The 14,646-nt window shown below is 37.9% G+C and overlaps 1 protein-coding gene across 14 annotated transcripts in view; it reads left to right on the top strand.

Moving 5' to 3' along the window:
- The window catches only part of LOC119717758 (uncharacterized), a 518,405-nt gene that overhangs the window by 187,841 nt on the left and 315,918 nt on the right, over nt 1–14,646 (top strand). For 13 of the 14 annotated variants that reach the window (XR_011811352.1, XR_011811355.1, XR_011811353.1 and 10 more), the window contains 2 exons: nt 10,949–11,003; nt 12,974–13,036. Coding sequence is in view for 8 of the 14 variants with exons in the window: in XM_072042449.1 (XP_071898550.1) it covers nt 10,949–11,003; nt 12,974–13,036 (118 nt within the window). In the remaining 6 variants the exon portion in view is untranslated. Of the gene's footprint in view, nt 1–4,324; nt 4,437–10,948; nt 11,004–12,973; nt 13,037–14,646 lie in introns of those variants that run through there. The other variant, XR_011811356.1, reaches the window with a different exon arrangement.

Here is a 14,646-nt window from a genome sequence, read left to right on the forward strand (position 1 = left end):
TGTTTCAGTCCATATCAGTGCAAACTTTTTTAAAATGTCAAACTTACTCATGGTAGGAAAGCTCCTCATGATGAGAATGTGTGGAACCAAGGACTGGGCCCATCTCTGCAGGGAAAATGAAGAATAAAAACCACTGTGACATAGAGCAGTGTTTTGCAGGATGATCTTAGTCACAGAGGAGGTGCATTTAAAATTAAGGGATTTGTAATTTTGCTCAAGTTCTTGTGTTTTGTTTTGTTTTGATGTTCTTTAGAGGGGAAAAAATGAAATGAAGCAGTGTACGATATGGTTGCCATGGAGTGACTCAGCAGAAAAGCACAGCCACAGCTCTTCTTTCTTTCACAGCCATTGAAATGGATGAAATATGGAGAACTCACTATCTGGGTTAATCTCTCTCCCTTGAAGAATAATGAACCCTAGAACACAATTTCTTATGGTTCCTACCACCCTTCTGAGAACTTGTGAAAGGAAAACTGAACTCAGGTTAAATGCACTGTTCTTTGGGGAGCTAACACAGGATTTTGTATCTTTAATGATACTACAGTCCTATGATAAAAATTCCTTTTTAGTTTTCTATTTCACAATGGGCATTTTATTTTTACTGGTGCAGAGTGTGTGCTCTAGAATAAATATACTTTGCAGCTTTCCCAGACTGAATTCTCTTAAAATTGGCATGCAGATAAATACCATATGTTCAAGGTGCACATTAGTTATTTTCACTATTAGTGGAAAAATTCCACAGCTCATTCTAAGGAGTTATTAAGAGCATTTCTTTAGGAATGCAATCAGTTCTTTGCTCTGTATAGTTAGCCAAAGCCAGCCAAGCTAGCTTAAAAAGTCCATTTAAGGATACTTTAGAGACGAGGAGAACTAGATTTGAAAGATTTACCACAAAAATGCCGTTGATCCACTGATGTGGTTGAGGCTGCATTCCATGGCATTTAATTTTGTCTCTTTATAATACTTTTTACAGGATTTTGAAAATTACATGCATGAATTTCCCATAAGTTGCAGAAGTGGCTTATGACAATGTGTTGCTCTTTCTATATCTTTCTCTGTATTATATGCAGTGTTAACCTATCCATGTTGAATAAACATTTATTTAATGCCATTCTCTACACCTGTTCTTACCATACATTACAGCATTACTCCTGCGATTACTCCTGTGATTAGTTTCTGACTTCATTTTTTTTTTTTTTTTTAATTTCTGTGCAAGGTCCCATATCTCTTTTCTGTTCTGACTGCAGCTCACAGTGCTGCCTCTCAGCTGGCTGGCCTGCGATCTGCTCATCTATGAGCAAGGCAGCACATGTTCAGTGTAGGTCCCTGTTTGAATAATTTTTTACACAGAGCTCTTTACAGCTGTGCTACTAGTAGTAGTGGCTCAGTGCCACTTGCCATCTAGTCTTTTCACTTAATTGTCACCAATTACCTCAGCTCAGCTCCTCTCACATATCAAGTATAATTGCAGGAACCTTGGTGGCCACCACTTCTACCTTGATACTGCATCCTTGGCTTTTTCTAATGCTTTCTCTAAATCCTGCTCCACCGAACTTCCTTCTCTACTGTGAAAAATAATAATAATAATAATAAATAAATTGTATTTTCCTGTATAAGTTAGTATCCTTGGAATATTTCTGTTTTTAAGGTGCTTTGGCTTAGGGAGCAGCTGCTTACTGGGATTGCACCATGACCAAGGAAGTGCTGAGCTACCCTAAAGGGAATGTTGGATTCAAGACCCTAAGAGCCTCTGGGAAGCCAGAAGGCTCCCATTATTCCTTCCCTAGGGCAACTACACAATGCCCTGTTGCCAAGAACAAATTTTTGCTCTTATGCTATGGTACAATACAGGTATGGTACAGGTATTAGGCTGATCATTCCACAGGTTCTTGCTGTCTAGTCAAGTGCTGCACACCAGCTAGCCAGCAGTACTAGCTGCTGCATTGCATCCAGGACTATACTGGATTGCTGAAAATAAAATGCCTCAGTGTCCTAAGCTGGAGACAGGATGAGAAGGTCAGTGCAGCTCAGTCACTTCTAGCTGGGCAGAATGCATTTCCAGAATGCTGGAAACCATTTAAAGCCACTAAGATTGCATAAACCATAAACTGACTAGACTGCTATAAACACTGCTGTCTGATTAAAGGAACTCAAACCTCTAAGCAGGGAGGCTTTCTGAATTAAGATAAATATGGTAGTTAGTCGCTGCATATCCCATATCATCTTGATACATCAGCTTTTTGTCTTAACCACATGCAGCTTGTGGGAGAACTTTTCCATCCATACTATGTTATCATCAATTCAAAACTAGCGAGGAATCTTCTTGAACGTAACGCAATTGCTGCTTTATCCTGTGCTAAAGCTCACATAGACTTCAATAGGTGTGCTTTGTTTGACCTCTTTAATGAGATGCTGCTCTGAATTCTGCTTGTACACAATGGAGTAACTATTCTGAGTGGCAAGCTCTGCCTATATACCAAAGTAGGGATAAGGGTCCTTGGTTTGTGTGCCTGTACTTCTGTTCAAACAGAATCAGACTTGTGATTAAACAGACAGATAATTGAAATAACTGCTCCGGGAAATTCATCCCCCCGGCCGCATGTAGGTACTGGGACTCTTTGTGTAAATAATAAATATTCCACATTTCAGTTGTAGAAAACAGGCAACTGGAAAGGGTTCTTCCAAGTTTGTTTTTCTTCTGGTGGGTTTCAACTGCCAATAACCATTGTACAACTTCTTCCCTTACAGTTCTGAGTTATGTTTTTTTTCTTTTGTTTTGTTTTTAATTTTAATATTGATATGACTACCTATTGTAATACTATTTGAAAATATCCAGATGTTTTTAAGAAAATATTTTTGGTTGTAAATACTGAGGGGATACTTGGCACAATATATCTTGCTTTTAGAAGACCAATTTGCATTTTTACAGGAGCAGCTAGTATGACAATAATTTAGGTACAACAGAATTTTGGGTGAAATCCAATTGCTAGCGAAGGTACTATTAGTAATGTGATTAAATCAGTACAATTTATCTTAAGCTTTCTGGGCACAACTAGTCTACAGACCTTGGGAAGGAACAGTGGTAATGTGTAAGCGCTGTGGAATCTGCTTTTATCTCTCTTTATTGTTATTACCTCCAATCAGAATACTACACATTAATTTGTAAAATTTTGTGACATATTGTAAAATATAACAATACTGCATAGGAAGTGGCCAGTGGAGGGTAGCAGAGCTGGCAGGAGGGCGGGAGGACATGTCCTGTGAGGAGAGGCTGAGGCCCCCAGGCTCCCCGGCCTGGAGGTGAAGAGGCCAAGGGGCGGCCTCGCTGCTCCCTCAGCTCCCTGAGGAAGGGAGGCAGAGGCAGGCCCAGACGATGGCCCAGAGCTGTACCAGGGAGGCTCGGGCAGACACTGATGGAAATCCCTTCGCCGTGAGGGCGGCCAGACACTGGGACAGGCTTCGTGCTTGATGCCCCGGGTCTGTTGGTGTTGGAGAGGCACTGGGATGGTGCCGCACTGACAGGCGTCAGCTTCTGGGGAGCCCTGCGGTGATCAGGCAGGTGGCTGGAGGGCCCCTTCTAACCAAACCGTTCTACACAGCTCAACTCCAATTCCATGTTCGTTGAGAGGCTAACATACCTTCTTGTATTGTTAGCTTTTAAACCTGTCTCATAATACTTCTTTCTCCCCTATTTCACCAGCCCTTCAATAAAAGATTCCAGGTGTTCTCCTTCACTGTAGTTCACTTGGATTTCTTTTATCTTCATCAGTTGTCATTCAGTACTCAGAGCATTGTAGCAGACCCGTACAGTGGGAATATCTTTTTTATAAATTGGGGGTTAAGCTGAGTTTCATTAGAAAAAAAAAAAAGCATGACTTGGAGATTAAGACTTGGAAAATGGGGAAAGTGATTGCAGGGATCAAGAAGAGAGTAAGTTAAACTCTGCTGTTGTTACCATTCCCTCTCACTGGAGCCTCAGGGAGACCTTGCTAAACTGCTTTTGCAAGGCGAAGAACAAATATACATGTATTTCCGTCTCAACAGTATATGCATTTTTGTTCCTCAAAATTGCATTTCAAAGCCTCCTCCTATCATAATAAACAAGCACCACTAGTAGTTGAGATTATATGTTGACAAAAAATGTAACCTCTTTTCAGTGGTAGCTAGTAAATGTTGTGATTTTGGTCTGCTCTTACATAATTTACTGCAGTGGGGTTCCTGTGTCCTTGTCATGGCATGACGCTGTAGTAATACTCATTTTAGATTTCCAAGCCAACAAACCAATGGGGATGGGTGAACTTAAAATTTTAACCTTCTGTTTTTCAGGTATGCTGACCAGACTGACCTTTGAGGAAGATAAAACCTATTTGTGCATCATTTATCTACTCTTTTCTATATAATCTACACTTATTTTCAGTCTGCAAAGTCGCTATTAGGTATTGTCATTATTTTCTATTACAGTCTATTACTGTCACTATTATCCATTACAGTAGCACCAACAGCATCTGACTGATCTTTGCTGTAGTTATGCCATCACAAAAAACAAGAGCATGACAACATAAATTAACAAGACAGGCAAAGGGAGAGTGAAAAGTTAACCAGCTCACAGTAAGTCCACGATATAGCTGGGAGAGAGCTACAATTGAGTTACTGAGCACCATTGCCTGTTACATGCAATTCCTTGGAAACCTCATTCACTTCTCACTTCAAGAAATCTTTGCTGTGTACTTTAGTGGTGTAGGGATCTTCACTATGCATCTTTGCTGTTGCCAAACCCAATAGTGGTTAAGCATGGTGAAGTGCATTTAATGAGTGCAATACATTTCACAGTGAAATACAACTCTTAAATGTTTTACTTAGCTTAAATATTACATGGAAGGAATGGAAGTCATGAGCAAAGCTGGCCAGGATCTTGCCGGGTTTTTTACAGTCAGAAGAATACTTATATTACTAAACCAAAACATTCTCAAACATTCTCTATTCTCACAGAACTGTTATTTGAGTTGTGCTAGCATCTGCAATGCATGAGGCTTTTCAATTTGAAAAGAGTAGTGCTTTTAATTGTCTGATTTTTGCAGGTGATGTTCCTCATTCAGTTTGTAGTGGAAGAGCAAAGTCTAAACGGTGGTGTTGGTGGATATGCCACAACATCAGCAAACTCACATTTGAATACAGAGCTGATAGCATTCTCAAAGCAGTTGTCTGAGCAGCTACTTTGTCTCTTCAAGCCCTGTCATTCTAGGAAAATATTTGCAATTTGTATTAGGTGATGGTTTAGCAACAATATATGATCTTGGAGAGCAGTGATTTCCCTTACCCAGACAGTAAGACTCACACTGATGGCCCCACACAGAATTCAGGAGGTTCTCCCACACTGATGGCTGACAGCATTTTTATTATGTCATTCCAAACAATCACTTTTCCTTTCTTGAAGAGTGGCCACTGGAGATGTGTGCACTTGCTGGAGCTGCAGTGCAAAGAAACATGCTTGTGAGTAGTTTAGCAGGACTGAGACTGTCTGCAAACAGCATGGCATAGTGACCACTAAAAGCTTGTTTGGGTCATTTGTAAAGGCCAATCTAAAGGAGGCTTCCTTTGTCACAGCCTTCATGGAAGTCTGTAAATAGTAAGAACTCAGAGGAATAAAGTTAAAGCTGGTGTCTTTTAGTAAATGCTATAAACAGACAATTGTGTATAAGGAGTATCTGGGGAGAACATCAGCCATGACCATCCTATGCAGCTGGTCGTGAGATCACTAATTGGCTAGGTGGGATAGGTCAGCACTCGTGGAAACTAAGACCATTGTGTGCCAGCGTTGGACCCAAGAAGTTCATGTTAAGCATCCATATAAGAGCATGCCCCAAAAGCTTCATTGGCAACCATTCTTTCAGTCAAAAATCCTAATATGCCATATGAAATCAGTGTTTACATCTTGAAAGCCAGCACTGCCTTTCAAGCTAGCAGCTGGTGGAGTGTGCTGATGAACTGTGCTGACCTTAGCACACGTTGTGTGCGGAGAAGTTGGCTGAACCTTATCTGTAACAACTAGTGAAGTAATGACAGCTCTTGATTTCCTATTTTGTGCACTGAGCTCTGTATTTGCCAAGATCTTGGATCATGCAACACCCCCAAGGATTTGGAAGATTATAAAGTACCTCATTTTAGGCATTTTGATTTCTTGCAAATGCAAGAGGGATAGGAAGATCTGTTGTCAATTTTCAGTAGATGTAGTAAGGCTTCTGATAACATCTCAAATATTTGTGTCTTCATGTAACCACCAGAAACTTGTTTGGCTTTGCTTTTTCCTCTGTGGTGCTTACTGTTCCTTATTCTTTTTCTCTTGTTTAGCTGCTAATGTTGCTTTCCTACATGACAGGACTTTCCTGTGTTGCCTTCTTTCTGACATGTAACACAAATGATAAGATTGCTATCATCACACCAAAGACACTGCTGGTGAGATTGCATGGTTTGTATTAGCATATGAAGGGCTGCGTCAGAGCTTTAAAGGATTCACGCCTGGAAAACTTCTGTCTCTAACAAATGTAGTTTAGAAAGGAATAAAATGTCTGACAGACTGATATGAGTATTATACATTCTTGCTTCTTCAGGAGTCCTGTTGAAAGCATAACAGTATCTCTTGAGCTTTTGACCTCAACAGATAAAAGTTGGATTACTTTCGGCTTATTTTCCAGGCTTGCCTAAAATACTTGCTACAGTCAGCATTGTCTTTAAAAACAATAGGGTTCCAGATCAAGTATTTGGTAGATTTGAACCCTGAGTGCACAGATCATGTAGGAGTCCCATTGCTTCTTTGCAGGACCCTGGGTACAATCCTACTGTGCAGTTATGTAACACTTATACTGCTTTGTATGGAAAGCCACATTTGAAGAAGGTGAGCTGATCCAATTTCAGAGACAAAAGCTGATATGCTCTGACGGTAAAGATGTGTTTTCTGCAGTTACTATCTGCAAACCTCTTTTGTGGAGGAAATAGGAATTGATTTGAAAGAATCTCTGGCATTGCAATGCTATCAAAGCAAAATTGCTTATTATCAATTTCCCATTCATTCTGAAAGTCTTTAAACCAGTTAGAATTATTTTAATCCAGCACAATTATTGTATGTAAAATATGGATATGTAATCTTGTTTCAGTAACTATTCAGTGGTTCTCTTAATTTTATAGACAATTCTAAATAACATTTTTTTCAGTGTGATTTGATATTCACAGTAAGTATCAGAAGACACAAACAATGGTTTTGTTTATAGAATAAACAAAAGAAATTAAAGAAATACAAAAGTTTATTTAAATTACATCGTCTGTGTCCTTCAAATATGGTGAAAGGAACCATCCCTGAGACAGAGGAAGAGTGGTATTCCTGTCCACTCAAAGCTTCTGATCTTGCCATTTGCAGTAGGCATCTAAACAAAACAACTGCCTGCTAGGAAGCAGGCAGGAGTCAGCAAGTCATGTCACATGTCATTGAGCAGCAGTAGTAATGTAACCGCCTTGTCAGATTCTTTTGTTTAGAGCACAGCTTAAGCAAATGCTTTTCCTTTTCTTGCTTATTGCTGTATTGTTTTGACCTTAGCTTGATCAACAATATTTTTTCCTTCTTGTTTCCTCTCTCCTTGCCATGCTAAAGATGGATTTACAAGGCTCATTGAATCGGCAATGAGGTGTGAAAACTTCCACGTTTTGTGTTCAGTCCCAACTAGACTATAAGAAAAAATATTTTCATTTTAAATGAGAAGGGTTGGTGTTCTTAGTCTTGTTTTTGGCTTTAATAGACCCCATTCAATTTGCCACACCTGAGGAAAACTGTAATTAGAGATGGAGACAAACGTTGGAATTTACATTTGGAAATGAATTCAAAACAATGTTCTCTCCCTTTCTGTGTCAATAAAGGTGTTAATTTGGGATTTTGCAATTTGGTTTGTGAACTGATGACAGAGAACTTCCACTCTTACATCCATAAAGTAGATACTATTTATAAACAGATTATGTGATCTGATTCCTTTTGCTGTTTTTCTTGCTGTATTTTGTTATTTTTGTTTTTGTTGTTTTGTTATTGTTCATTCTGAGTACGCAAAGTAAGTTAGACTTAATCTAGATAGATCTTGATACATTTAGTGCAGGCAGAGAATGCTGCCATTAAAGACTAAATAAGCCTGCCTTTCTTTTCAGTATTTGAATAACACCTTTATTGCTCCAAACACTTGTCTTTTTCTCAGATACCTGTCAGGCAATGCTCTCTAGAACAGCCCATCTCTTTTACATAGCCTAGATCCCACAAAAGATGTTTCTAATATATTAGAAATAGAATCTAGTCCAACAGTTCTCTGTTTCAGAAACCTGGCTTTCAATGATTTCTCTCACTTGCTCAACTACATCTTTGGACTGGGAGAACATTTTAGGATTTTTGTCATCTACTGTATCTTCCTGCCATCAAAAGATATACCTTCTTGGACTTCTGTTTAATATATGCATGTACTAAAAGCTCCTAACTTAGGCTGAATAAACCTTCCATAATAATACAAAGCAGATTATAAACATGTGAATGTGTGATTGCAAACAAGTTTTTTTAATCAAAAATTAATCTGAAAGAAATAGATGAAGTTAAATTATGTTTGTGTGCTATGTCCTCCTCTTCCTTTTTCTTCATAGCAACATGTATGGCTCTTATTTTAAAGAATATAACACTGAATGGTAAATCCAGCTAACTGAAGGGCCTCCTTGTCTCAGTCTCTATTCTTCTTTTTCTTTTCTTCCTTCTCTTCCATCTTTTACTGTTCTCATGTCCTTCCTTTTCAGGGTTAATTTGTACTTTCAGAATCTAATGGAATAAACTGCTGGCTGCAGGAGCTTGTGTTAAGCAACAGAGACAGTTTGAGAACAATTATTGAGGGCTAGCTTGGAAGCAACCTTGCTTTCCTGGCTTTATGATCAGTGTCATTGGTGTAGTTGCTTACAGACACATACAATTTTTCTGCAGGCTGTGCTACAGCCATGCAGCAGAAGAAATTTGGGTTATCGCTTACAATGCACAATAATCAAAATCTGAGAAAGTGTTGCTTTCTATTCAAAGTCTTGCAAAAAAAAACTAGTGCAGGAGTTCATTGTCTCCCTTGCCTCTTCTCTCTCCTGCTGTTTAATTTTTATTTCTATATTCCATCCTGCACTCAAAAGTGTTAAAATCAGGCTAGGTTAAAGTGAAAAGTGATCAGGGATGGATATTTATTCACAGACTATATTAATTTCTCAGGCTGTTTAGTTGAATTCAACCCCCAGACCCCCTAGCCCCAGATCCTCCCTCTCTCTCTTTTTTTTTTTTTTTAGCAACTTTTTCTTCCTCGTTCCAAGCTCTGGGTGAGGGCAAAACTGAAGCAGGGTCTTGCTGAAAATGAGCTGCTGGTGGAACCCTGCGGGGCTGGTTGCTGCCAGGGGCAGGAAATGGAACACATGCCTTTCACCAAGGCAAATTCCTTTTTCTAATCAGATCAGCAGTCATGCAGGGAGAAGTGGCACTGACAAAATGTCAAGAAATCAATCCACTCTTGCACATGGGTTCCAACTGCAGCTATGGATCTATCTGACATAGAGGAAACGTCCATGGTCAAAATTGTGTTGTACATCATGATTAGAGCTGTAAGGAACACTTCATTTAATCAAAATAGTGGCAGGTGTTAGATTGTGGGAACCTGACCCAAACTTCCTAATGGAAAGTTAAAGTGTACTTAATTATCAACTTCACGTTGTTGTGTTTTTGTCATGCTGTATTACTGTTCTGAGGAAAACCTATTCTGCAAAGTTGTTGATGAAAGGCTGCTAAATTTTAAATAAATAAAATGTACTCATGTATAAGTTTTCAAATTTATTACTTTATCAAATATATATTATACACATATATATTTCTCCCCACCTCAGCCCTGTTTGAAGTAATGGTGTCTGCCTTTTTTTTTTTTTAGATAACTTTCCTCTTGGGGCTTAGCAACAGAGTGCACTGTTCATATGGTCTAGTGCAGAGAGAAAAGCAGAGATGCCTCTATAGCTGTCTTTGGCATGCATTGCATGCAGCTCTGGCTGCTGCTGTGCTGTGGTTCTGTAGTCCTTTTCTTTATGCAAAGAACTTAACACCCTATTTCCTGGATTCCACAGTTTACATATTTTACATAGAAGATGAAATACACAGGAATTTGTCCTTAATTGGCTCCTTGAAATGAGAAAGACTGGGAATATGTTCCTGTCCCTTTGGACCGTAACAATTCTGGCATAAGAATTTCAGAGCAAAAGCACCACAGTATCATAGCTGGGACTCGGTTCTGTTCTGTGAACCCATGCAGTAAGGCATGATTTCAGGTTCAAAGCAAAGAAGTGTAATTTGATTGGCTTTGATAGTTCAGCATTTAACTTATATTAGCAAAACATAAATATTTCCATCACGTAAAAATAAGTTACAAGAAATTTCTCTAAGAAAATAGGTTTTAAATATTTAAGTTTGAGGTTCAGGAGTAAATGATGATTAAAAATGTGAAGAGTTATGAAGCCTCTCCCATACAAAGAAGGAAGGCTATGATGAAGTCTGTTAAGTAGCAGTTGTTGAAGTGGTATCAACAGAACTGTATATCTACCTATGAGGGCATACAAAGTAAATATTAGTAAGAACGCTTCTGTTCAATTCGCTCAAAATAGTGGTGTGTAAACGTAAAATGAAGTACATCTTAAATTAATTTGTGGAGCTCACTGCTGCAAGTTATGTTAAAGGCAAACCAATTTAATAGCTTGTAAAAGGCTGAATCATTTCATCAGTGAACAATGATAATAGGGCTTGAGATCTGTAACAAAGCATATGCTGCTGATGATAGAATTTGTTGTTTGAAGGACTATTTTACAAATACCAATTGTGTAGTTATTTGTATAGGCCTAATGTAAGACATATTGTTGCTTTCAGAGAGATGTCACCATGCCACCTGGTTCTAAGGAAGTTCCAAAAATACCTTCTTCAGGTAAGGTGTCTGTGTTGGGTGAAAACAGCTACTTGTGTTGACATTTCAGAACATCTTTTGGAGGCATTTAACATTGGCAAATATGAGTTCTAGAACTTTCTTTCAGAAGCAAAGTTTGGTTGGTTGGTTTACTTGTTTTTCTATAAATGTGTGAAGACTTAAGATATCACCATTTAGCACGTTGTTTGATATTCATAATCCTAATAGGTGTTAGAAAATATGGCTGTGAATAGGAAGCACAAACGTTGCGTTTCTCTTCAGACCAACTATAATCTTAATTAAATCTACAAAAGCATGGAAATTCTGGATTATAGCTGAGGGTACTTTCCAGTGCATCTTAATGCTGCAGGCATAAAGAAAGACTGCTGGAATAGCTAGCTGTATACTTGACAGAATCCTATACATAGGCTCTAATAGCTGAGATCAGTTTGATAGCTAATTATTTCCAGCACCACTGAAGGCTAAATCTAAAAATTATGTATTTTGCTGATTGTATCAGTACCGTAATCCCTGAGAATACATCATATTGACAGCACATATTATTACCCTTTTTCTAAACTATATCCATGACAATTGATTGTCTACCTCTTAATAGCTCTGTTTTGCATCACTGCAAAGAATGAACTTACTGTTGAGCAAGCAGGGGCACCCAAACAGTTATATTGTGGTATATCGAACAGTTATATTGATGGTATATTCTGATCTATTGAAACATAACATGTACAGTATGCATGATTATTGATCTGCTAGCGATAAAAGCAGTATGCTAAAGTATGCTGCTATAGTACTTTCAGTCCTGACTAGCTCCTCAGCTTGTCCTGGTGTCCTGAGTAGCTCCATAGAGTTCTGTAGAGATGGTCTTTAGAAGAATCCTGACTTCATGATAGCAGATGTTTTTTGAATGTATGACCTTTAACATCAACTTCCCTGTTACATCTTTTTATATATATATATATATATATATATATATATATATATATATATTTTAATACTGTGAAGATTTGTGGGTCTGACATTTGCAAATATATATATATTATGTTTTTTTAAAATATACAGTCAAGCCTCATACCTGGTATCTGATGGCTTGGTGTATGCCTATTAGTTTTGGAATAGGTATTTTTTATTATTTACTTCATTTCCTCTATCTTCAGGCAGAATAAATCTAAATTCAAATTTTAAAGAGGTTGGGGGTCAGATGAGAAGAAAGAGAGGCTAGCATTCAGCTCAGCATGCCAAGGTTCATCCTAAAGCAATTTTTACAGCTGCATTTTAAACTTGTTAAAGAAAAAAAATAGAGGAGGGTTTTTAATAGAGATTTGAGCCATCCCTTAACAATGGGAGAGCAGCTGGGTACTTCTAGAATATCAGAGGATGCTGAGCATTGCAGTTTGAATGAAACTGTCTGCCCAACTTTAACATATGTCAAGTGTAGACCCTCTCTCACTGGGGAAAGGAAAAAAAAAAAAAGCCTTATTGATCCATTTAGCTGGTAAGAGATACAAATCAAACTAGGAGGATATTCTCCAGCATTCAAGTTAGATAAATGTCAAGAGCCGCAATTGATCTAGAGTTCACTGCAAATCTTCCTGGGCATATAATGGTATAGACTAGTGAATTGTATGAAAAGTAATGATATTCTATAGGGTGATTTTTGTCATGTTTTCTGTAAGAAACCACACTTGTACAGTAACCTGCTCCAAGGATGGGTGTTAAAACATATGACACTAGTAAGAGCCAGCAGAATTGGGCAGAATTTCTCAGGTTTTTTGAGAAGATGTGAAAGAATCATCATAGTTCTAAAATAGGATTTGGCCAGTTGGATTCACTCATTTTTTACATACACTTTTTAACAAAGCATTGGTTATCTTCAGTTAAAGGTAAAAAAGACAACAACTACAATGAGAAGCTTTTTTCATGCAATCTATTAACTGTGCTTTAACAAATAGTTATTGGCTTATCCTTCTTTCTAGGGGGAATGAAACAAATAACCCTTTCCTCAGAGCTGCCTACAGTGACATCTCCTAATTGCTCAGGTAAGTTGTCTGCATGGCGAGAACTGTCCAGAAAAGAATAACAGCCAATTTTGTATATACCAAAATGAAATACAGAGCTCCCTTTGGCTTGAGGCTTAGCTTGTATGGCTGAGTCCTACTGAAAGTGATTGCACAGCTCACACAGAACTGAGCGGTGGCAGGATTCAAACCCTTTTGCTGTAGAATCTATTATTAACAGTTCCCAACAGATGAGGCAGGCTGAAAATCATCTCAGGAATTTCACAAACTCAATATTATTGATAGCAATGTAAGGACTGTATTGATTACCCTGGTAGCATATTTGTTGATTTATTAAGACAGGCACTTTAGCATCCTGTACTGAAAATCCAAATTTTTGAATATGGATTTTACCAAAGTTCATCACAAAACCATCTCTGCACCATACCTGTACTCAATGTTTAAAAAAAAAAAAAAAAGGGGGGAGTTTTACAAAAATACATTAAAAAAAAGTTTTTTAAAATTAAAGATACCAATAGTTAGAGCTAGTCCAATCCACAAATACAGGTCAGTTTTCACATGCTCTGAATTATTCAAAATTAATTGTTCCCAAAGGTCTATTTTGTGTAATAATGTCAGTAAAAAGATGGCTATTTTTATATTTAAAGAATCCAAAAATATAAATTCAGAGTGTTTTCAATTTGAGATTGTATTTGCATAAATTTGATTTTATTTATAACAGAAAACTGGGTCAAGAATCATGTCTCCACAATAACCTTTTCTTATTCTGTACTAAAAAAAACTCACCACCACCAAAAAAAACATACACATGCAGTCATCATCTATGGTACTATGACCCAACAGTATAGAAAAATCTTCAGACAAGGTAAGAAGGCAAGAATGAGGTATGAAAAATAGATGTAGCAAGTGTCATGGGATTGGTATCACTTCTGCCTCTCCAGCTGCAGAAGTACGGCTGCTGCAGGTGGAGAGAAGGCATGCATGGAACTCATACTGTCTCCTGAGAACATGAGGCAGATGGAGTCTGCTGTTTCTTCTGTGGTCTTGTGGTTTGAGCAAACTGATCTAACCAATGATAAGTTTGTTCCTAGCAAAACAGTGGGAATTTTGTGGCCATGGCTGCAGAACAGGGGGAAAAAAAAAAGACAAGAGGTAGTACAAAGCTACATTATTTTTTAACTTACTCAACCTGGATATCAACATGGAAAAAACTTGAGATCATGTATTTATGATATGCAATAAGAAGATAAACTGACCGTGTAAATTTACATTAACTTTAGTGAAAACTGTGTGAAATACTGCTTCAAAGCTAGATTTTCAGTTGTTCCTGTATCAAACTGGACTTTGCAAACAATTCAATAAACCAGGAGTAGGAAAGGAAAAACTCTTAAATATGTTTGCATTGTCCCTGTTTATTACTTTTGCTTTTGCAAAATGTCTTGGCTCTGGATGATGTAGTCCTATGTTTGACAAAATACTGGTAGCCAGACAGAATAAATAGAATCAACAATCTAATGAAAGAAGTGCAGATGTGAACAAGTTCTCTTTGGTAGCAGTGGAAGAAAAATGGTGGATCTGATGAATAGGCATCCACCAAAGAATTTCTGAGTGTTCACTTTTCCCAACATACT

The sequence above is a fragment of the Anas platyrhynchos genome, chromosome 9, assembly GCF_047663525.1.
Source record: "Anas platyrhynchos isolate ZD024472 breed Pekin duck chromosome 9, IASCAAS_PekinDuck_T2T, whole genome shotgun sequence".
NCBI classification, from domain to species: domain Eukaryota; kingdom Metazoa; phylum Chordata; class Aves; order Anseriformes; family Anatidae; genus Anas; species Anas platyrhynchos.